The sequence below is a fragment of the Rhinoderma darwinii genome, chromosome 1 (assembly GCF_050947455.1).
Source record: "Rhinoderma darwinii isolate aRhiDar2 chromosome 1, aRhiDar2.hap1, whole genome shotgun sequence".
In the NCBI taxonomy this organism is placed as follows: domain Eukaryota; kingdom Metazoa; phylum Chordata; class Amphibia; order Anura; family Rhinodermatidae; genus Rhinoderma; species Rhinoderma darwinii.
The window spans coordinates 634,117,938-634,141,814 of record NC_134687.1 but is presented as its reverse complement, the minus strand read 5'-3'; the positions used below and the strand labels follow the sequence as shown (position 1 = coordinate 634,141,814).

Below are 23,877 nucleotides of genomic sequence, written 5' to 3'. Positions count from 1 at the left end.
CATGACTAGTTACATGTCCAACAGTTTTTTGCCCAATATCCCACATAGTTTGCTAGACCCTACAGGTGGACCCCGTAGATGCAGTCGAGATGATGATGATGATATTTGGTGGCCTTTTGCTGCATATGGCGATTCTGAAGAAGTCAAATATTATGGTTATACTGGAGCACAGATATTTTGTACGATACCCCGATTCACCATATAGACGTCCTATGGTACAAAAAGCTGGCTGTGCACATCGTACAGATGACATTGCATAACACTTACGTGCTCCCCCACATGGGAACATTCCTTCGTTTTCAAGAGGTGGTTCCCAAGGCCCTAATATTTGGGAACCGGGAAGGAGATGGCCCAAGCACATCTGCCCCAAAACGTCATCCACCACTGGAAGCGAGGCCGTCGTGTTATACCAGGGCAACACTTTCTACGTGAAGTTCTCCAAACTGCAAACAAGGGTAGTACCCAAAAAAGTTGCAAAGTGTGTTCCAAAAGAGAGATAAGGAAGGAAGGACACCATCTATCAGTGCGACACTGGTCTGCGCATAAAGGATTGCTTCACAGCTTAACACACATCTATGGATTATTGTATTATTTACCACATTATTACACCCTCTTATTATGCCCTGATGTTCTCCGCACAGGTTACATATGCCCCCACATTATAAACTGAAACACCAGTAATACCCCAAACAAAACAACTACCAAGCAAAACCCACAATCCAAGAATTTGGCAATGTGCCCAAACGGCAGTTTATGACCATAAATGGGGCATTGCAGTACTCGGGAGAGCCCGCTATTAACTATTTATGGGGTGTGTGTCTGTAGGGGCACACACTGGGCACAACATATTTGGCACTGAAATGGCATATCTGGGGAAAAAGTTCAACATCCAAATGGGGTGACTTTGGGGTTTCTCTAATTATTTCACCTGAGAGCCTCTACAATTGTAAATTGTCAAATTAGGCCTCAAATCTGCATGTGCTCTTTCACTCCTGAGCCCTGTCATGTGTCCAGGCAAAAGAACCAGAAAGCACTGTATGATAGGAGAGCTGACTCTTCACAGTGGCACAAGCTGGGCACAACATACTGGGTACAGAAATGGCATATCTATGGAAAAATTTGAATTTTCGCGGCAACATCCACTGCACACTAATTTCTGCAGATCACCTGTGGGGTCAAAATGCTCACCAGGCCCCTAGATAAATTCCTTTAGGAGTGCAGATTCCAAAAGGGGTCGTTTTCATGGCGTTTCTAATGTTTTGGCACCTCAAGGCCCCTGCCACATATTAAATGGTGCCTGGAAAACGTCCTAATGAAAAGCAGACCAAAACCCACAAGATGCTCCTTTAGTTCTGAGGCCGGTGCTTGTCGAGTAGCACACTGGGGTCACATATGTGATATTTTCTAAAAACTGCAGAACCAGGGGGATAAATAGTGAGTGGTGTTTCTCTGTTATCACCTTCTGTTATTTAAATTTTTTTTTTATTCAATACAATATCAAATTTCATACAAGTAAGGAATAAAGAAAATACAATTATGCACATTTTTACATTTTCCCCCTACTCCCACCCCCCACCCTCTCAAGACCGATCTTGGTAAAACAAAAAACAAAAAGAACAAAAATTCTTACCACTCCCGCCAATAGGTTTTGCAGTGTTTGCCTTGATTATAGATTTTCTCATATTTCATTATAATTTTTACATTATTTACCCAAGCATTAAACTCCGGTGGGGAGCTAGATATCCACTTTCTAACTATTAGTAATTTTGCAATAAATAATAGTTTTATTAATCCACATTTTTTTTCCTTAGAAATATTTAATTTGGAATCATCACCCAGCAACACCAGTTGAGGTTGAAACACTATATCTGGATCTATTTTTTCCAAAATGTTTTTAAAAATTCTATCCCAGTAATCAGCAATCTTAATACAATTCCATAACATGTGCAAATAGTTTGCTTCCGCTGCACCACATCTGGGGCAGTTAGAAGCTTTATTAATCGAGAACTTACTCAAAAGGACAGGCGTATAGTAAAGCCTATGTATCAAATTGAACTGAATAGGCTGATGGTTCATGCTTATCGATACTTTAGAAATATTATGTTCCAATCAAGAACACAATCGTTATTCAATTCCTTCTCCCATTTAATAACACAATTAAATTTTATTTTCCTTGACTTTATTTCCATCAGGGATTTATACAACCTGGAGAGAGTTTTTTTTTTCACATTTGTATTTTCTCAGTTTTTTGTAAAAGTCATCCATATGGTCTTTATTGAGAGGATTGCCATCTTTAAATTTATCAAATGCGTGCTTTAATTGGATATAGGAGAATCTTTCCTTCTCCGTCAAGTCAAAATCAACTGATAATTTTTCCCATGTTTTGATTTTTCCTTCTTCCATTATATCTAATACATATCTAATCCCTCTAAGCTTTAACAATGGTAACTCTGGGATAGCCTTACATTCTTCTATATTAAGATTGTGCCATAACGGGGAAAAGGATAAAAAACCATTTCGACCAGTCATATTTCTTAAACTATTCCAGCATTCATGCAGGAGTTGTGCGGTCAACACGTTTTCCATAACTCCAGATTTTAATTGACCAGATTCTAACACCTCATAAATATCTGAAAAACGGCCTTTAATGTTAGTGATCAACCATTGTAAGAACTCGGCCTTATCCCATTCTTGTATGTATTGTAATTGTGCTGCTAAGTAATATACTCTAATATCTGGAAATGCTAGTCCTCCTTGTTCTCTTGAAGGACATAAGTAGTCTAGCTTAATCCGAACTCTCTTCCTTCCCCAAATCAGGTTATTAAAGATAGTTATGATTTTCTTAAAATATTTATCTTGTATCCACACCGGGGTAACCCCAAAAACACATAAAAGTTTGGGGATTAGAACTGTTTTAATCAAGACAATTTTATCGGCTTTTGATATTGGCAATTCGTTCCATATTCTTATTTTTTTTTCCATTTCGTTTATAAGGGGGAGCAAATTATAATCCAAAAATTCTTTTATATTATCTGAAATTTCTATACCCAAATATCTAAAGCTTTCTCCTGGATATATGATTCGAATTTTTGTTTGTAGTACTAAATCGCTTTTATCTAGTGGCATTAATATGGATTTTTCCCAATTGATCTTTAGACCAGAATAGAATCCAAATCTTTGAATAATAGATATAACATAATCCAATTTTTCTTCCGGGTTCGTCAAAAAAAATAAAAGGTCGTCAGCATACAAGATAATTTTATCCTCTTCCCCCCCTAGCTCCAAAACCCACAATATTTCCATCCTCAAACAGGCGAGAGGTTCCATTGCCAATGCAAAGAGTAGGGGAGAAAGCGGACAACCCTGTCTTGTACCCCTACTTAAATTGAAAAATTCTGAGTTCTCACCATTTATGTTAATGTTTGCTCTAGGACCATTATATAATAATAATTTAACCATTCCTATAAAAGATTCTCCAAAACCTTGCTTTCTCATGACTGCCCATAAATAGCCCCACTCCACTCTGTCAAATGCTTTAACTGCATCAAGAGACAGAATGGAGCGGGGGGCCTCACCTGGCGTAACTTGAATGTTCCCAAATACCCGACGAACACACTGGTTGACCGTTCTACCAGAAATAAATCCCTGCTGATCACTATGTACTACAGTAGAGATTACTTTAGCCAACCTTCCCGCCAACACTTTGGCGAAAAGTTTAGCATCAGTGTTCAACAGGGAAATAGGTCTGTAAGATTCCATCCTTTCCGGGCATTTACCTGGTTTCAACATCAAAGCTATATTAGCTTCTACCATTGAGCTTGGCAATTTGCCCTCTACCACTGCCGAACTCAATGTTTTTAACAGGGCTGGTAATAGTTCTTCCCCAAATGTTCTATACAGTTCAAATGGGAAACCATCCAAACCTGGAGCTGTATTTCCTTTAACACTAGTCAATGCATTTATTAATTCTTCCAGGGAGATTGGTCGATCCAACTCATCTTTCTGAATATCAGACAAGGGGGAGAAAGACATTGAATCTAGAAAGAGCTCCAATTGTTCTTCATTATACTTTTTTCCAGAGCCATACAATTCTGAATAATAATTCAAGAATTCTGATCTAATTTCATAATCTTGCTTAATCCTATTCCCTCTTTTATCAAGAATTGCCAAAATATTATTCTTCTGACTTTGATTTTTAATAATACTCATTAACAGTTTATTTGGTGTTCCTGATTCACAGAAATGTTTACATTTTTAAATACATTTATTTTAATATCTGCAAAACAAAAATGAAATTTGTAAATTTCACCTTCACTTGGCTTTAATTCTTGCAAAACACCTAAAGGGTTAACAAACTTCCTAAATGCTGTTTTTAAATGTTGATGGGTGCAGTTTTTTTTAAATGGAGTGATTTATGGGGGGTCTCTGATATATGAGCCCCTCAAAGCCACTACAAAACTGAAGTGGTGCCTAAATAAATATATTTGTGTGGTATCATTATCCATTTTCGAATCAGATGATTAAAAATAAAAAATAGCATTTTCCTACATTTTTAAAAGAGTAAACTTTTTGGCCCAAATTTTTTACTAAGATAATAACACTTCAGAAAATGTCTTATACATGGTGCAGGACCTGAGAACTGTGACTGCACACAGGAATGCTCTTCTTTTTTTTTTTTTTTTCCCTTGGTTGGCAGCACCCTCTTAACCCCTTCCCATTATCTGCCATATATATACGGCACTGTCGGGCAGGGCATCCCGCAAAGCGCAGTACCATTACCCATTACGTCGCTGCGATATTGCGGGCTCAGGAGCTGAGCCCGCTTCATCACCGCCGGGTGCCAGCTGTATGTTACAGCTGACGCCCTGATGTAACGGCCAGGACTGGTGCTAGCCTCCGATTCGGCCGATTAACCCGGTCTGCCAGAAACGGAAGCCTCCTATGCCACGCTTGGCGACGGGGCCTAAAGGTCTTCCGGTACCAACGGCAAGGTGGAGCCAGCTTCCGGCTCAAACACCTCACTGTAACGCCGCGCAGACATCTTGCTGTAACGGCAGGAACCGGAGCTATCTCCGATCCCTGCCATTAACCCCTTAGATGCAGCGATTGAAAGCGATCGCTGTATCTTAGTGGTTTGTAGCAAATCGGGAGCCCTGCCATGCTACTATGGCAACAGGAGGCCTAAGAATGGCCTCCTGATCTGCCATTACTAAAACTGATTAGGCCCCGCCCAGAGGTGGAGCCTGATCGGCTTGCTGTCAGTGAGCAACTGACCATTCCAATACATTGCACTACATAGGTAGTGCAATGTATTAGAACATCAATCAAACAGTTGGACCTTCGAGTCCCCTAGTGGGACTAAAAAAAATGTGTAAAAATAAAAGTTTCAAGTAATAACATAAAACACAATAGACCCTTTTTTCATTATAAAGTCATTTATTATTGAAAAAAAATTATAAACCATACACATTTGGCATCGCTGCGTCCGTAACGACCTGAACTATAAAAATATTATGTTATTTGCCCCGCGCAGTGTACTCCATAAAAAAAACAACAAAAAATTACTGCCAGAATTGCTGTTTTTTTGGTCACATTGTCTTCCAAAAATTTAAATAAAAAGTGACCAAAAAGATGCATGCCTATATAAACTATAGCTCGTCTCATAAAAAACAAGCCCTCATACAGCTGCGTCGACGAAAAAATTAAAAAGTCACGGCTCTTACAACATGGCGACAAAAAAATACATTCTTTTTACAAAAGTAATGTTATTGTGCAAAAAGTTGTAAAACATAAAAAAGTGCTATAAAGTTGGTATCGCCGGAATCTTACTGACTCGCAGAATAAAGTTAACATGTAATTTATGACGCGTAGTAAACGCTATATATAAAAAAAAAAAACGAAAACATCTATATCAGGATTGCTGTTTTACCCTTTTCACCTATGACAGCACCCCTGGAGAAACATCCCATCCGCTGGACAGGCAACCTGAGGATATAAAAAGGGACACACCTCTCCACACACCCAGTCAGGTTTCCTGTCCTCCAGATGGATTGTCCTGTAGGAAAAGCACTTCTCCCTGGGTTGCAGACCCCCTAGCAAGGTTCCTACCTTATTTCCCTACGGGTGCTCTGGAATGTATAAGTCTCCTTTAGAGGGAGCAACTTTAAGCCTGGTACAGGTACTCCCTCCTCTCCCAGTCCATCGCCTCCCCCCTGGAGGTGGCTCAAGGTCCACAGGGTGAGTCCTTCCTCAAGCGTGGGAGCGGTCTCCCTGGGTCCTAATCGGCTCCCTAGTGGGGCCGGACGATGCCCAGCATTGGCGGCTTCCGGCGCACTCAGTGCAGAACTTCCGGTCGCTGCGACGCGTCACTACCGGCGGGGTGACGCGCCCAACGCTCCAGGAGGCGCTGGTTCCGGCGACCCTAACCGGGAGGAGGTTCTCCAGGCGTCCGGAGCAGAGGGCCTCCCAGCCAATGCGAGGCCTATTTAGGCCTGAACAAAACGGAGCCTCAGTCTCCAGCTTCTTCCTCCATTATGGAAACGCCAGCAGAAGCATCAGGACTCACTGACCGCTCGGATGCCACCAAATCCTCTAGTCCGGGACTTGAGGAAAAGTCAAGACTATGGGGTAAGAAAAAAAACCAAACCTCTTCCTTACTAAATGCTGTCCCCCTTTTCTTGCATATGTTTAGGCCAGGGATTGTCCTAGGAAAAAACCCACAACAAGGAATGTGCGGTTTGTAAAAAGAAACTAGCATCCTCCTATATTAAGAGACTTTGTAAAAAATGTTTAGACAACATTATCTCAGAAGAATCTTCAAACTTGGCCTCAAGTATTAAAGATATTGTCAGGGCAGAAATTAGGAACTCCCTTAAAAGAAAGAGTAGGATTTACCACCTACCTCTTCTAGCCGGATAGATCTCTCCGAATCCTCAGCTGAAGCAGACTTTCAGCTAGAGGAAGAAGGAGCTCCTTAGACAATTCCTCGGACGAGGGAGGGAGAAATTTGTTCCCAATGGAAGACATAGATCAGCTTCTCAAGACCGTAAGGGCAACTATGAACATTGATGATCCCAAAGAACCTCTGTCCTTCCCGGACATAATGTTTCAAGGTCTAGGGCCTAGAAAAACAGAACCTTTCTAATTCATAGGAATATAACCAGCCTCATTAAAAGGGCATGGAAAAATCTTGATAGGAAAGCCAAATTCCTCAAGAGGAAATATCCCTTTGAGGATGATATATGTAAAGACTGGGATAACCCCCACCCCCCCTAGACTTGACGCCCCAGTGGTAAAAGTTTCAAGGAAACATTCCCTTCGAGGATCTAGGCTCCTTGCCTGATCCCATGTATAGAAAGGCAGACTTCTATCTAAAAAAAGGCCTGGGAAGCTTCTACGGGGGCCTTTAAACTGGGCATTGCAGCCACCTGCCTGGACAGGTCTCTAAAAATATGGCTCCCACAATTAGAGCTTCATCTCAAAGACAAGACCTCTAGGGATCAAATCCTATCCTCCCTTAGAATGCTTTCCAAGGAGGCAGACTTTTTGGCTGATGCCTCAGTAAACTATGTACGCCTTTCTGCCAGATCAGCAGCCCTGTCAAATTCCGCTAGACGAGCTATCTGGGTAAAAACCTGGAAGGGAAACACTGGGTCAAAAGGGAAGCTGTGCGCTATTCTCTGCTCCGTAGATGATCTATTTGGGTCCCCGCTAGATGACCTACTAGAAAAAGCGTCCGATAGCAAAAAAAGGGTTCCCTACACAGGCAGGACCAACGAAAGATTCCTTTAGTCCCAAAAGGCCTAATAACAAAGGACCTAACCCTAGGGGAAAGTATTTTAGAGCCTCAAAATTCACAGGGAAAAATAAAGGCTTCCTCTTCGGGCCTCAAAACGACCCTAAAAACAGAAACCAACAATGACGCCAAAAGTTCCATGGTGGGGGGTCGTCTATCCCTGTTTCTCAAGGATTGGCAGAGAATATCAGCGAATCCTGGGATCTTAGGAATTTTAAAGACAGAGTTACGTGCTAGAGTTCAGGTATTTTCACCCAGATAGATTTCTTGCCACAAGGCCCCTAAGGGACCAGAGGAGCAGAAAGTCTTAGAATTAGAAATCCTGTCACTTATAGAAAAAGGAGTTCTAATTGAAGTCCCAAGGACAGAGACAGGTCAGGGCTTTTATTCCCCTCTCTTCCTTGTGAAGAAACCAGGAGGAAGACACAAGGTCATAATAAACCTAAAAAGATTTAATCTTTATCTGACCTACAAAAAATTCTGCATGGAGAGCATTGCTTCAACCGTAAATCTCCTCTCCAGGGATTGTGTGATGGCATCACTAGACCTGGAGGATGCTTAGTACCACGTACCAATATTCTGTCCTCATCAAAAATATCTAAGGGTAGCAGTGACCCTCAAAGGGTTGACATGGGTGAGCAGGATCAGGCAAGTAGCTGGGTTAATATAGTTAGGGGCAGTAGAAAGGGGTCAAAGAAAAGGTAGGCTGAACCGGTTTCTGACATTCCAAGCAAAATTGCCAAGTTGGGTGTTGATGCGAGGGTGTCAGTCTCAGAAATGGCAGCCCTAGTGGATACTGATCTCCCCAACAGCCGGGAGAGCAGCCCAGCTAGTAGGCGGCGGGATGGCAATGCAGGTAAGCCAAGGCGATTGATAGTCGTAGGTGATTCTATAATCAGGAAGACTGATAGAATAATTTGTCGCCAAGACCACCTCAACCGACTGTTTTGCTGTCTCCCTGGTGCCAGGGTTCGGCATGTGGTGGAATGGGTGGACAAATTGCTGGGAGGGGCTGGTGATCCAGCTGTCGTGGTCCATGTCGGTACCAACGACAGAATAAATGGCAGGTGGAGGAGCCTTAAGAATAATTTTAAAGAACTATGCTACAAGCTGAAGGGAAGGACCTCCAAGGTTGTATTCTCAGGAATACTGCCTGTGCCATGCGCATCACAGGAAAGACAGCGGGAGCTCAGGGAGTTAAATGCATGGCTTAAGTCTTGGTGTAGAGGAGAAGGATTTGGGTTCCTAGAGCACTGGGCTGACTTTTCATTGGGGTACAAACTGTATTCTGCAGATGATTTGCACCTAAATGGAAGGGGGTCCGCTGTGCTGGGGGAGAGAATTCTAGCTGGGGTGGTGGAGTATTTAAACTAGGGCTGAGGAGGGAGGTCAATGTAGAAAAAAAGGGGTAGCCAGGTTAGAGAGGGGTCAGACTATATTGGTGGGGGGAGAAACAGAATGTGGGGAGAGGACTAGACAACAGGATAAGGAGATCCTTTTGTTACAAAACAGCAGTGTAAATAAAAATGGCCAAATGTCAAATCACATTTCTGATAATAAAAGTGAAAAACTGAAAGGCAAGTTAAAGTGTGTGTTCACAAATGCCTGAGATCTAGCAAGCAAAAAGGGGGAGCTGGAGGCCTTGGTATTTGAAGAAAATATAGATATAGTTGGTGTTGCTGAAACATGGCTGGACTCTTCACATGACTGGGCTGTAAATCTACAGGGTTTTACACTGTTTCGGAAAGACAGGGCAAATAGGAAAGGCGGTGGTGTATGTCTGTATGTCAGAAATGATATGAAGGCGAGTGTGAAAGAGACAATAGTGGGTGAATAATGTGAGGAGGTTGAAACCTTGTGGGTGGAACTAGAAAGGGAGGTAAACACTGAAAAAAATTACCTTTGGTGTAATCTATAGACCCCCCAATATAACTGAGGAGATGGAAGGTCAACTATATAAACAGATGGAGTGGGCTGCACAGGTGGGTACTGTAGTGATAATGGGAGATTTTAATTTCCGGGATATTAATTGGTGTCTTGGTTCGGCTTCAACTGCAAAGGGGAGACATTTCCTCAACCTGTTACAAGAAAATTTTCTGGGCCAGTTTATGGAAGACCCGACTACAGGTGAAGCTCTGTTGGATCTGGTCATTTCTAATAATGCAGAGCTTGTTGGGAACGTTAATGTTCGTGAAAACCTCGGTAACAGTGATCACAATATAGTTACAATTTACCTATACTGTAAAAAACAAACGCAGGCTGGGAGGGCAAAAACAATTAATTTTAAGAAAGCCAATTTCCCCAGGATGAGGGCTGCAATTCAGGATATAGACTGGGAAGAACTAATGTCAAATAATGGGACAAATGATAAATGGGAGATTTTCAAATCTACTTTGGGTTATTATAGTGCAAAACTTATTCCTATAGGTAACAAGTATAAACGACTAAAATTAAATCCTACATGGCTTACACCTTCTGTAAAAAGGGCAATACATGAAAAAAAAGGGCATTTAAAAAATACAAATCTGAGGGTACATCTGCAGCCTTTGTAAAATATAAAGAGCTTAATAAAATCTGTATAAAATGTAATAAAATTAACAAAAATACAAAATGAAAGGCGGGTCGCCAAGGATAGTAAAACAAATCCCCAAAAATTCTTCAAGTATATAAATTCTAAAAAGCCACGGTCTGAACATGTAGGACCCCTAGATAGTGGTAATGGGGAGTTGGTCACAGGGGATCAAGAGAAGGCAGAGTTATTAAATGGGTTCTTTAGCTCTGTATATACAACTGAAGAAGGAGCAGCTGATGTAGCCGCTGCCGGTGCTGTTAATATATCCGTTGATATACTGAATTGGATGAATGTAGATATGGTCCAAGCTAAATTAATTAAAATAAATGTGCACAAGGCCCCGAGACCAGATGGGTTACACCCTAGAATTCTTAAAGAGCTTAGTTCAGTTATTTCTGTCCCCCTTTTCATAATATTCAGAGAATCTCTAGTGACTGGTATAGTGCCAAGGGACTGGCGCAGGGCAAATGTGGTGCCTATTTTCAAAAAGGGCTCTAGGTCTTCCCCCTGTAATTATAGACCAGTAAGCTTAACATCCATCGTGGGGAAAATGTTTGAGGGGCTATTGAGGGACTATATACAGGATTATGTGACAAAAAATAGTATTATAAGTGACAGCCAGCACGGTTTTACTAAGGACAGAAGTTGTCAAACTAACCTAATCTGTTTTTATGAAGAGGTGAGCAGAAGTCTAGACAGAGGGGCCGCTGTGGATTTAGTGTTTTTGGACTTTGCAAAGGCATTTGACACTGTCCCCCTTAGACGCCTAATGGGTAAATTAAGGACTATAGGTTTAGAAAATATAGTTTGTAATTTGGATTGAGAATTGGCTCAAGGACCGTATCCAGAGAGTTGTGGTCAATGATTCCTACTCTGAATGGTCCCCGGTAATAAGTGGTGTACCCCAGGGTTCAGTGCTGGGAACACTATTATTCAACTTATTTATTAATGATATAGAGGATGGGATTAATAGCACTATTTCTATTTTTGCAGATGACACCAAACTATGTAATATAGTTCAGTCTATCGAAGATGTTCGTGAATTGCAAGCAGATTTAAACAAACGAAGTGTTTGGGCATCCACTTGGCAGATGAAGTTTAATGTAGATAAATGTAAAGTTATGCATCTGGGTACCAACAACCTGCATGCATCATATGTCCTAGGGGGAGCTACACTGGCGGATTCACTTGTTGAGAAGGATCTGGGTGTACTTGTAGATCATAAACTAAATAACAGCATGCAATGTCAATCGGCTGCTTCAAATGACAGCAGGATATTGTCGTGTATTAAAAGAGGCATGGACTCGCGGGACAGTGATGTAATATTGCCACTTTACAAAGCATTAGTGAGGCCTCATCTAGAATATGCAGTTCAGTTCTGGGCTCCAGTTCATAGAAAGGATGCCCTGGAGTTGGAAAAAATACAAAGAAGAGCAACGATGCTAATAAGGGGCATGGAGAATTTAAGTTATGAGGAAAGATTAAAAGAATGAAACCTATTTAGCCTTGAAAAAAGACGACTAAGGGGGGACATGATTAATTTATATAAATATATTAATGGCACATACAAAAAATATGGTGAAATCCTGTTCCATGTAAAACCCCCTCAAAAAACAAGGGGGCACTCCCTCCGTCTGGAGAGAAAAATGTTTAACCTGCAGAGGCGACAAGCCTTCTTTACTGTGAGAACTGTGAATCTATGGAACAGTCTACCGCAGGAGCTGGTCACAGCAGGGACAGTAGATGGCTACAAAAAAGGCTTAGATAATTTCCTAGAATAAAAAAGTATTAGCTCCTATGTGTAGACATTTTTTCCTTCCCTTTTCCCGTCGATTGGTTGAACTTGATGGACATGTTTTTTTTCAGCCGTACTAACTATGTAACTTCACCTACAATACAGAGCCCTCCCCTTTGGCATTTCACAAGCCCCAAGGGTATTCTCGAAACTAATGGCCGAAATGACCTCTTACATCAGGACGAAGGACATCCTCCTCATCCCATACCTGGACGATTCTTTAATAGTCGCAGAAACATCTCAGGACCTGATTGAACAAATAGAGATAAATCGCTCTATACTAACGAGGTTAGGATGGAACATAAATCGAAAAAAGTCAAACTTAAACCCATCAAACAGATGTGTATTCCTAGGAACTCTGCTAGACTCCTCCAAGCAGTTGTCCTTCCATCCAGAAGGGAAAATCAATCCCCTGATAGACAGTCTCTCAGAACTATACTTAGACCATATCACCTCTTTCAGGAAGGCCACGTCAGTCCTGGGCCTCATGACGTCATGCATCCCAGCTGTACTATGGGCTCACTTCAGATCCAGGGCTCTAGAGTGGGACATTCTAAATCAGTGGGACAGGAGCAGACTCTCCCTAGACCAATCCCTACACATCTCATCCGCAGCCAGGCTGTCTCTCAGATGGTGTTTGAACAGGGAGAACCTCATGCTGTGCATGCCATGGAAATCAACACTTACTCTCAATATTACCACAAACGTGAGCCCTTGGGGGTGGGGAGCTCATTACGACTCCTCTTTTCTTCAGGGTCAGTGGGATCAACAGACCGTACAGAGATCCTCCAACTTCAGGGAACTGGCAGCAGTTCTTCAGGCCATGAAGAAATCCATACCAACAATTTCAGGTCGGAACTTAAAAATCTATTCCCACAACTCAATCACAGTGTCTTATATAAATCGTCAGGGGAGTACAAGATCGGCCTTGCTGATGGACTTATCTTCCCAGATATTTTCTCTGGCAGAGCACCACCTGTTGACCCTATCAGCTGTTCATCTGAAGGGAAGAGACAACCAGGTGGCAGACTGAGCTGAGAAAGGCTACGCCAGTCAGAAGGGTCTCTGAATACGACAGTATTTCAGAAGATCGTCCTCAAATGGGGGACCCCCTCAATAGGTCTATTTGCATCCAGGGAAAACAGACCAAAAGGTTCTTCTCCCTAGACCCCTCGGAACACCCAACAGCTATAGACGCATTCTCACAATGGTGGAGTAAAGAGAGGGGCTGTGCCTCCCCCCCCCCCCCCCCCTAAACCGTCTTCTAAGAGTAATCAGAAAGGTCAGGGAAGGCCCAGTCAGTGTGATAGTAATAGCCCCCTTCTGGCCAAAGAGTCCATGGTTCACGTGGTTAAGAAAAATTTCATACCAAATCTCCTTTTCCAGAGCCCAGTAATGCACCCCGAGATTCAGAAACTCCATCTGACAGCCTGGAAACTGAACGGATAATCCTTAGACAGAGAGGATTCTCAGTCTGTCATTTCCACCCTGCTAGCTAGTAGGAAACCGGTTACCTCAAAAATATATCTGAGAGCCTGAAAAGCATTTATGAATTTTGCAGGCAGGGATATTAATTCTCTAACCAAACCAGATATCCCTCTAATATTGGATTTTCTCCAGGCAGGATTAAATAAAAACCTTAGGCCTAGCACATTAAAGGTTCAGATATCCGCACTAAATTCCTTTTTAAATTAGCAGAACACCCCTGGATTAAGAGATTCCTAACAGCCTCCTGCAGACTTAGAGCCTCTGTCACCACATTATAAGTGCCCTATCTCCTAAATAAGGAGATCGGTGCTATAATGTAGGTGACAGCAGTGCTTTTTATTTAGAAATGGAGATGAATGAATGGAGAGAAGTGCATGACGCTGATTGGTCAGCGTCACACACTCCTCTGTAAAACGCCCACTTGGTGTAAAGTAAAAACACGCCCACTTGGGCATTCGGAAACTAATTAGTATAAAGCTAAAATCGCTCCTAACGTGGTGAAAATAGATTGTTTTTCTAAATAAAAAGCATTACAGTCACCTACATTACAGCGCTGATCTCCTTATGTAGGAGATAGGGCACTTATAATGTGGTGACAGTCTCTTTAAGCCCCAGATAAGATCCCCAGTTCCTCCATGGGACTTAAACATTGTTCTCCAGGCTATGACAAATCCACCGTTTAAACTTGATACAATTAAACTTGGAACTAGTTTCCATTTTACCTACAATCACGCTGGATCCAATCCTTCCTTCTTCTGCTGTTTACTTATCGTGTGCTGACACGACGATCCGTGCGGGTTCATCTGAGCAAGTCCTCAGTTGAGGTGAGCTGGAGGTTTCCTTCCAACTATTTTCCTCCATAGGACTTAAACATTGTTCTCCATGCTATGACAAATCCACCGTTCGAACCACTAGACTCTATATCCATAAAAATGCTGACACTCAAAATGACATTCTTGTTAGCCATTACATCAGCCCGTAGAGTGAGTGAGATTCATGCCCTTTCTGCCTTTCTTCCACATACCCTACTATTAGAGGATAGAGTCATCCTAAAAACCTAACCAGGATTTCTTCCTAAAGTGGTCTCTCCCTTTTATTTAGACCAAGAGATTATTCTTCCCTCCTTTTGCGACTCCCCAAAAAATCCAAAGGAACAACCGTTTAACTGCCTAGACATAAGGAGATGCCTAGTCCAGTACCTAAAGATCACCAAGGATCTAAGATTCTCAGAAAATTTGTTTGTCCAGTTTCAGGGTCCTAACAAAGGTTCGGCAGCCAGTAGAGCCACTATAGCGAGACGGATTAAACAGGCCATACACTTAGCCTATGTAAATCAGAAACTCCAACCTCCAGAGTTCTTCGGCGCTCACTCCACCAGAGCTGTGTCCACTTCCTGGGCTGAGGGAGCAGAGGCATCCTTAGATCAGATATGCAAGGCTGCTACATGGAGTTCTCCTCACACCTTTCTCAAGCATTACCGATTACAACTGCATACCGCCCCTGATTTGGCCTTTGGTAGAAAGGTACTACAAGCTGTGGTCCCACCCTAAATACTGAATTCTATTGTACATCTCCAGGGGTGATGTCATAGGTGAAAGGGTAAAAGATAGATTACTTACAGGTAATCCATTTTTCAAGAACCTATGACTGTTACCCTCCCTAGTTCTTGTAGCATATAGAGCACTTATAAGGTAGATTGCCAACATGAATACAAAGGGATTCTTTGTAAATATTGTATATATGAAGGTGTGAGGTAATTAAACTAATTCACATCCTGAGTTCTTCCTAAAGACTGGGTGTGTGGAGAGGTGTATCCCTTTTGATTTCTTCAGGCTTCCTGTCCAGCGGATGGGATGTCTCTCCACGGATTAGCGGTAAGTAATCTATCTTTTTTTGGTCATGTTGCCTCCCAAAAAAAAAAAAGCATAAAAAGTCGCATGTAGCCCAAAATGGTACCAATAATAACTACAGCTCATCCTGCAAAAAAAATCAGCCCTCATACCACTACATCTATGAAAAAATTAAATAAATTAAGGCTCCAATATGTCAGGGAGGAAAAATATGCAGTTGTGCAGGCCCAAGGGGAACATTTCTTCTGTTTCAAGCGGCAGTTTATCAAGGCGCTAAAATTAGAGAACCAGGAAGGGTAGAACCCAAACATATCTGCTGGAAACTGTGGTGCCCATATTATACCAGGACAACACTTCACAGCAAAATTCCCCAAACTGCAAAGGTGTGGAGTGTGGACCAAAAGGGGGATAAGGAAGGGCATTTATCAGTGCGACACCGGCCTGTGCATAAAGGATTGCTTCACAGCGTACTGCACATCTATGAATTATTTTATACCACCTGACTATTCCCCTGATGTACTCTGCCCAGCTTAAAAATGCCCCCACATTATAAACTAAAATACCAGTAAAACTCCAAACAAAACTACTACCAAGGAAAATCCACGCTCCAAAAGCCAAATGGCGCTTCCTCGCTTCTGAACCCTACAGTGTGCCCAAACATATATGGCATCGCCAAACCAGGGAGAACCCATTTAACAATTTTTTTGCGTGTGTGTGTCTCCAGTGACTCAAGCTGGGCACAACATATTTGTCACTGAACTGGCATATTTGGGAAAAACTGCTATTTTTGACTTTGCACCATCCGCAGCGCATTCATTTATGGAAAAGATCTGTGGGGTGAAAATGCTCACTACATCCCTTAATAAATGCCTTGAGGGGTGCAGTTTCCAAAATGGGGTCACTTCTCAGGGGGTTTTTGTTTTATTATTTCACATCAGAGCCTCTGCAATTGTGAACTAATACTTTCGCCAAATTAGGCCTCAATTTCGCATGGTACTCTTTCACTCCTGAGCCCTGTCGATCGTCCAGGGAAAAGATTAGGGCCATGTGTAGGGTGTTAAAAAAACCCGGGAAAAACAGCATAATAATTAGAGAGCTGTCTTATGGTGGCACAAGCTGGGCACCACATATTGGCATATCTATGGAAAAATTCCCATTCTCACTCTGCAACATCTAGTGCACACTAATTTCTGCAAAACAACTGCGGGGTTAACATGCTTACTACACCCCTAGGTGAATACCTTGAGGGGTGTAGTTTCCAAAATGGAGTCCGTTCTGGGGGGTTTCCACTGTTTTGGTCCCACAGGGGCTCTGCAAATGGGACATAGCGCCCAGAAACCAATCCAGCAAAATCTTCACTCCAAATGGTGCTCCTTCCCTTCTCAGCTCTACTGTGTGTCCAAACAGCAGTTTATGACCACATATGGGGTATTGCCGTTCTCGGGAGAAATTGCTTTACAAATGTTGGAGTTATTTTTTTCCTTTTATTTTTGACAAAATTAGAAATTTTTAGCTACAGCTACATTTTATTGAAAAAAAAAAGTTTTCCATTTTCACTGCCCAATTCTAATAAAAACCATGAAACACCTGTGAGGTGAAAATGCTCACTACACCCCTAGATTAACTCCTCAGGGGTGTAGTTTCCCAAATGGAGTAATTTTTGGATAGTTTCCACTGTACTGGTACCTCTGGGGCTTTGCAAATGCGACATGGTTCCCGAGAAATCAATCCAGCAAAATCTGCGCTCCAAAAGCTAAATTGCGCTCTTTCCCTTCTAAGCCCTGCCGTGTGCCCAAACAGCAGTTTATGACCACATATGGGGTATTTACATACTCTGGAGAAGTTACTTTACAAAGGCTGGGGGGCTTTTTCTTCCTTGTGGAAATTATTTTTTTTGTTTTAGCTAATACGTCGTCTTGGAGAAAAAATATTATTTTCATGTCCAAATTCTAATAAAATCTATGAAACACCTGTGGGTTTAAAATGCTAGTCTTTTTTTGGGCACTTTCCCTTTCTTCAATCCTGACATGGTGCCTAAAATATAATCAAATAGGCCCCAAAATCCACTAAGGGCTCCTTTGCTTCTGAGGCCTGTGTTTCAGTCCATTAGGACACTAGGGCCACTTGTCGGATATTTCTAAAAACTGCAGTCTGGTCACTAAATATTGAGTTGCGTTTCTCTTGTAAAACCTTCTGTGTTACAGGAAAAATTTATGAAAAATGAATTTCTGCAAAAAAAAATGAAAATAGTAAATTTCATCTCTACTTTGCTTTAATACTTGTGAAACGCCTAAAGGGTAACGAAACGTTCTAAATGCTGTTTTGAATACTTTGAGGGGTGCAATTTTTAAAATGGGGTGATTTATGGGGCTTCTCTAATATATAGGGCCCTCAGTCACTTTAGAGCTGAACTGGTTCATGAAAAAAAGCCTTTTGAAATTTTCTTGATGTGAGAAATTGCTGCTAAAGGTGTAAGCCATGTAACGTCCTAGAAAAATAAAATGTTAACTAGTAACTATTTTGTGTGGTATTACTATTAACTTTAGAAGCAGATACATTTAATTTTAGAAAAATGCTAGTTTTTGCAAATTTTCTCTAAATTTGGGTGTTTCTCACAAATATTGAATTTATCGACTAACTTTTTTCACTAACATAAAGTACAATATGTCACGAGAAAATAATCTCAGAATCGCTTGGATAAGTAAAAGTATTCCAAAGCTATTACCACAGTGACATTTCCGATTTGAAAAATACTGCTCTGTCAGGAAGGTCAAAAGTGGCCACAGCGGGAAGGGGTTAAAGGGAATCGGTCACATTGGACTTGTTTGTTGTAGGTAATGTATTCTGTCACTGTGTGTTTCCTACAGATTTATCTTGTAGGAGAAATTCACCAGAGAGATGTCACAGTCCTCTGTATTCCCAGGACTTTCCAGAGGAAAATCACAATGTCCCCAAGAATTGTCAGGTAGATGGCGCCAAAGTCTCATCAAAATATGACCCTAAAGTAATTGTCCCCAAGATCATTTAACTTTTTTTTTTTCTTGTCTGTTTAGGGTGACAATCTGATTGATATTAAGGTTGAAGAAGTTAAAGCTGAACTAGAAGAGGAGACAGAATTAATGACTGATCAGCAGTGTAAGGAGGGGGAGACTTTCATTAGTTGTTAAGAAATCCTGTTTTGTGGGTCACCTAGATACTACTCCCATCATTTCATCATCAAATGTAAACCATTTATTCTGTCACTGTGTTTCCTACAGATGGATCCAGTAGGAGAAATCCACCAGAGAGATGTCCCAGTCCTCTGTATTCCCAGGACTGTACAGACGAAAATCACAATGTCCCAGAGAATCATCAGGTAGATGAAGCTGAGCCCTATACCAGATCTATATAGGGGGGTGTGAAGCTTTTTGGTCCTGTGGTCATAGATTTTGGTGGTTTCTTATGTTGATCTGTTACATTCTTCGCACTCTCTCTTGTATTGTACTGAATTGTTACTTATGTGAAATCAGGGGGAAGATCTGACTAATATTAAAGTGGAGGATGAAGCAGAAGAGCGGGTGAGGGGCGATCAACCGTGTAAGAGTGAAGTGGAGGAAGAAATTCCAGGAGGTGTTACCACAGGTAAGTAATTATGAATTCAGAAAGTGAATTCCGAGGTTTGTTAAGGGGAGGTTCCTCCTTAGTGCTATTTAAATATAGAGTATGAGCACCACACGCAGGAAATACACGCACCTGCACGCCTTGGTATGCTATAAATTATTATTAATGGTTGTCTGAGGAATATTATGTCACGCTGAATGAATTTGGGCATGCAAATCATCAAGATTGGCTGCTGGCAGTTCACTTTGCACAGTGGAATGAGCAACATGGGGCCTGGCGTTGTCCTATTAAAAAACGGCTTCTGGGACACTATGGAGAAATGGCAGTACCACTGGTTCTACAACCAAATGAATGTAACGCCGAGCTGTTTATTTATAATGAAGACTAGAGGGGTTCCGCTACTGTACATAATGCCTCCCCGCCTCATAATCCCGGGAGTACGAACTGTGTGACTTTCTTTTGTGAAGGCCTCTTCATGGCGTTGCCCACGTGGTCTCCAGACCAATTTCCGGCTATCATTGTGTCCGAGACAAAAGCGGGACTGATCCCTGAAGAGGATAGACCTCCACTCCAGCCTCTATTGCTGTGCACCATGATAGCCTTTGAGTGGTGACGTGTAGTCAATGGAACACCTGTAGCTGGGTGTCTGGCTGGTAGCCCAATGTCATGCAAAACACCTGATGGTTTGTGTCGAAACTAGGCTTGGGATGTGTCCAATTTCACTTGCAGTACAGAATGGATCACTACGAGCCATTCTTTCAATCAGATGGTCCGTCTGGGCAGAGATTCACCTCCGCACACCTCTTGCCGTCAGTCCCGTTCGTTGTTCTCACAACCTCCGGGACTCGCAACGTTGAACAGTGCTGACCCCTCGGCCTAGGCACGTAGCGATCTGCCGGAGTGATAAACCAAGTTCTCTCAGTTCAAGAATTTAGTCCCTCTCCGTTTGCGACAAGTGGCGATAACTGGCACGTCATCGAACAGGAGGCATCGCACAATCATCCTACACCACTTGATTTTTGAGGTTTCATGAGGCTAAAAATCTTTGCTTTCAAGCTGGCCCCCCCCCCCACACACGCCTCAAAATTTGATAATTTGCAGATCTTCTACTTCCTCGATTTGCAAAACCTTACGGCTTGTCCTTGTACTTGCAATTTCATTGTTGAGGAATGTATTTACACTCTCTGATACTGGCAGCCTATGTGATTTGCCCCCTCCTCTACTCGCTCTGATCTGCAGTGTACAACCTCCACCCCCCCCCCTACCTGTGTGTCTCTAAGGCTGAGTAGACACTGAGTTTTTTGACAAGTTTTTTTGATGTGGAAACAGTGTCTGAAAACGCGGCAAAAAACGGCCGAAAATTCCTCCCAATTATTTCAGGCGGAGCGACATGACCTATCATGAGGCAGTTTCCGCCTCCAAAAACCCATTGGACTCAATGGGAGACGTAAAAACAGCATCTCGAGCTGGCGAGGCGTTATTTGACGCGTGATTTTGTCACATAACGCTCGCGGTATTTTCCCCCTGCAAAGTACAGCAAGCCCAGCACAAAAAAGGGGCTGGCATTTCTGATGCTATCTGGAGGCAGCCATTTTCCAGTTGCCGAAAACGAGGAAGAACTCCCATGACGAAAAGAGCTGCAATTTTCTCCAGACCTCCATCAAAATGTTAAAAAAGTAAGTACATTACTGCTCACATCTGCCATACATGTAGACAGATGTGCTAATGGCTTTTTTTTTGTTTTTGTTTTTTCAAATGTTTTTTTTTCTTTGCCGCAGTTCATTTGACTACTTTTTTTTTGTAATTTACATTTCAGGAACAGAAATGTCAGAAGAGGCGTACCATCGCATGCACTTAAATGTTGGAAAACTGATTCACGAAGTGAGTATTCAATGATTTTTTCATGTGGGCCTGTTCACATTAGCGCTGTGTTTCCGTTGAGGGGTTCAGTTAGTGCCTTCAGTTGGTGTGACCCCTCAACGGAAAGGCAAATGTAAACTATAGGTTACGTTTGCATCACCGTTGATTTCAATGATGATGGGTCCATTGATAATGTTTTTCGTTTGTCTCTGTTGTGCAAGTGTTCCGCCTGTTCACATCAGCGTTGGATTTCTGTTCAGGGGTCCCGTCGGAGGTTCCACAACGGAAAGTCAAACGGAAACCACAGCTTCCGTTTGCATCACCATTGATATCAATGGTGACGGAAACATCGCTAATGCCTTACGATTGTCATCGTTCCGGCAGGCTTACGTTTTTTAGACTGAATCAATAGCGCAGTCTCCTGCACAACGGAGACAAACGAAAACCATTTTCACACGATCCACCAACATTGAAATCAATGGTGATGCAAACACAAACCTCTAGCTTACGTTTGTTTCAGTTTGGACTCGGTTCATGGGTGGTCCATTCATGAACGGAGCCCAGAGTGAGATGTGAACGAAGCCTAATGTATGCTTTTTTTCTAGGTTTGCTTTTACATTTGTTTGAGAATTTGTTTAGCCCATGTTCACACAGGGCTAGTATAATGTACACAGCATATATGCCTTGGCCACCCCAGGGAATGCCAGCAGAAATGTCATTCTTCAAAATTAGGACCTGTTCACATCAGCGTTGGCTTTCCGTTGAGGGGTTCCGGAACGCTGACAAACTAAATCCATTAGCAATGTTTCCGTCACCATTGATATCCATGGTGATGCAAACGGAAAATAAGGTTTCCATTTTAGTTTCCGTAGAGGGGTTCACAAGACTGAAACCTCCAACGGAACCCCTCAACGGAAAGCCAACGCAGATGTGAACAGGCCCTTACCTGTACGGACAGGGTAGATACACTGTGTTAACACTAGCGTTGTCCTTCCGTTGAGGTCCCAACAGAGGTTTCCATATACCCTCGACGGAAAGGCAAACTGAAAGTTAGGCTCTGTTCACATCTGCATTGGGGCCCCGTTCTGACGTTCAGTCTGAGGTTTCCGTCCGAACGGGACCCCAAGCAGACACAAACTGACACCGACGGAAACCAGAGGTTGCCATCTGCATCACCATTGATTTCAATGGTGACGGAGCCATTGCCCCTGGTTTCGGTTTGTCTGTCATTTTGCCGGAAGCAATAGTGTAGTCGACTACGCTATTGCTTTTGGCAAATGACTGATCCGGTGCACAAAAGAGACAAACGGAAACCAGGGGCACTGGCTCCGTCACCATTGAAATCAATTGTGATGGAGACGGTCTTGTTCTGACGGAAATCTCAGACGGAACGTCAGAACGAGGCCCGAACGCAGAGGGGAACAGAGCCTTACGCTGCAGTTTTCCTCACCATTTAACTGTATGGTTTTGGAAACCTAGCTGTAGGTTTTCGTCACCTAATCTGTCCCTTATCGGCAGCGTATGCGTCCTGTGTGAACATACGTTATTAGTGGATTTTATGCAGCATGTGGATGAGATTTTAAATCTCATCCACTTTGCTTCTACTGTACGCTGCAGATTTTCCACTATGAAATACCTTTCATCTGAACATACGCAGTGGCAGATGATAACATGTGTGTGCAGGACAATGTTAATTTAGTTAATAAACTGACGTTTCAATTGTATTCTATTACAGCTCAAGTCACATCCCTGCCTATGGGACAAAGGCGCAGCCGGGTACAGTGACCATAATCACGTGAAGATGCATGGCTTGACATATGTAAGGCACTGTACCCGGCCTGGACTAGTCCCTCACCTGCTCAAAAAAGGCGTAACGGTGAGTATGTCTTTGCTTTTTAAAATTGCACTTTTTTCCACTTTTTTTTTTTTTTTAAAGTATTTTAAAAACGAACTTCAATTTTGTCTTTGCAGGGGAATATGTGAAAAAAGGTGGAGGAGTGTGCGGGACCGCTTCATGAAGGTGGTGCGGAAGGCCAAGAGGAGTGGGGGCTCTCCAGTGAAAAGACCAAAGGTCCCTCATCATGATGACCTGCTGTTCATCTTGCCTAGCAGGGGACAACGGCCGTAAGTATTGATGCCTATGTTTTAATTTTCCAAAACAATTTTCCTAGGTACATAATGTTTTTTTTATTTTTCACAGAACTGAAGGCAATTTTCAAGAGCCAGAGGCCCCTGCCACCCAAGATGAACAGCAGCAGATGGAGAGGGAACCCACTCCTTCAACATCGACCCAGCATGAAGCAGAGGGGGAAGAGCAACTGGCGGGAGACTTGGTGGCCACAGACATGCCACTGGGGGAGGAGACACCTGTCTCCTCACCCTTGCCGGACTCCCATCTTGATGCCCCCCCTGTGGCCACCCAGGTCAGTGATCCCGCCCCCCATACCTGCAACTCTTCCAGGCGGGGGCGTAGAAGGACCCGACGGGTAAGGAACAGGCAATTGGTTGTGCAGACTGAGTCCATGTCCCCTATCCAGAGGGTGGACGGCGACGACAAGTTTGTTTTTTGGGTACGCGTTGGCATCTTCGTGCCGCCAGATGCCAACGGAAAGGCAAGACCACTTTATTGCCTTTTGTCACACCGTGGCGGCAGACTTCCCTAACGCCCCCGCCCTCCCGGAACTGAGTGTACTTCTCATCCATTTCCGGCAGGCTGTACAGCTCCATCAGGCCCAACTTTCTGGCACAGTCTCCACCACAACCCAGAGCCAACCCCTTACCGCTCCTGCCCCTTACCCCGCTCCTCCCCTGCCCACTGCTGGTGGCCAATTTTTCCATTCCTTTTACCCATACCACCCTACCAGCAGTGGGCCACAGCCTACTTGCTCAAACCCCTCCACCCACCCTCGTTACTACA

At 42.8% G+C, this 23,877-nt stretch overlaps 2 protein-coding genes across 5 annotated transcripts in view; one reads left to right on the top strand and one right to left on the bottom strand.

Annotated features, from left to right (window-relative positions):
• LOC142654474 (uncharacterized) overlaps nucleotides 1-23,877 on the bottom strand; it is a 1,458,099-nt gene that overhangs the window by 1,133,654 nt on the left and 300,568 nt on the right.
• Nucleotides 1-23,877, top strand: part of LOC142655323 (uncharacterized) — a 70,378-nt gene that overhangs the window by 32,175 nt on the left and 14,326 nt on the right. For all 4 annotated transcript variants that reach the window (XM_075829624.1, XM_075829447.1, XM_075829535.1 and 1 more), the window contains 4 exons: nucleotides 18,368-18,465; nucleotides 18,554-18,635; nucleotides 18,758-18,855; nucleotides 19,010-19,121. In XM_075829624.1, the coding sequence (XP_075685739.1) occupies nucleotides 18,368-18,465; nucleotides 18,554-18,635; nucleotides 18,758-18,855; nucleotides 19,010-19,121 (390 nt within the window). The remainder of the gene's footprint in view (nucleotides 1-18,367; nucleotides 18,466-18,553; nucleotides 18,636-18,757; nucleotides 18,856-19,009; nucleotides 19,122-23,877) is intronic.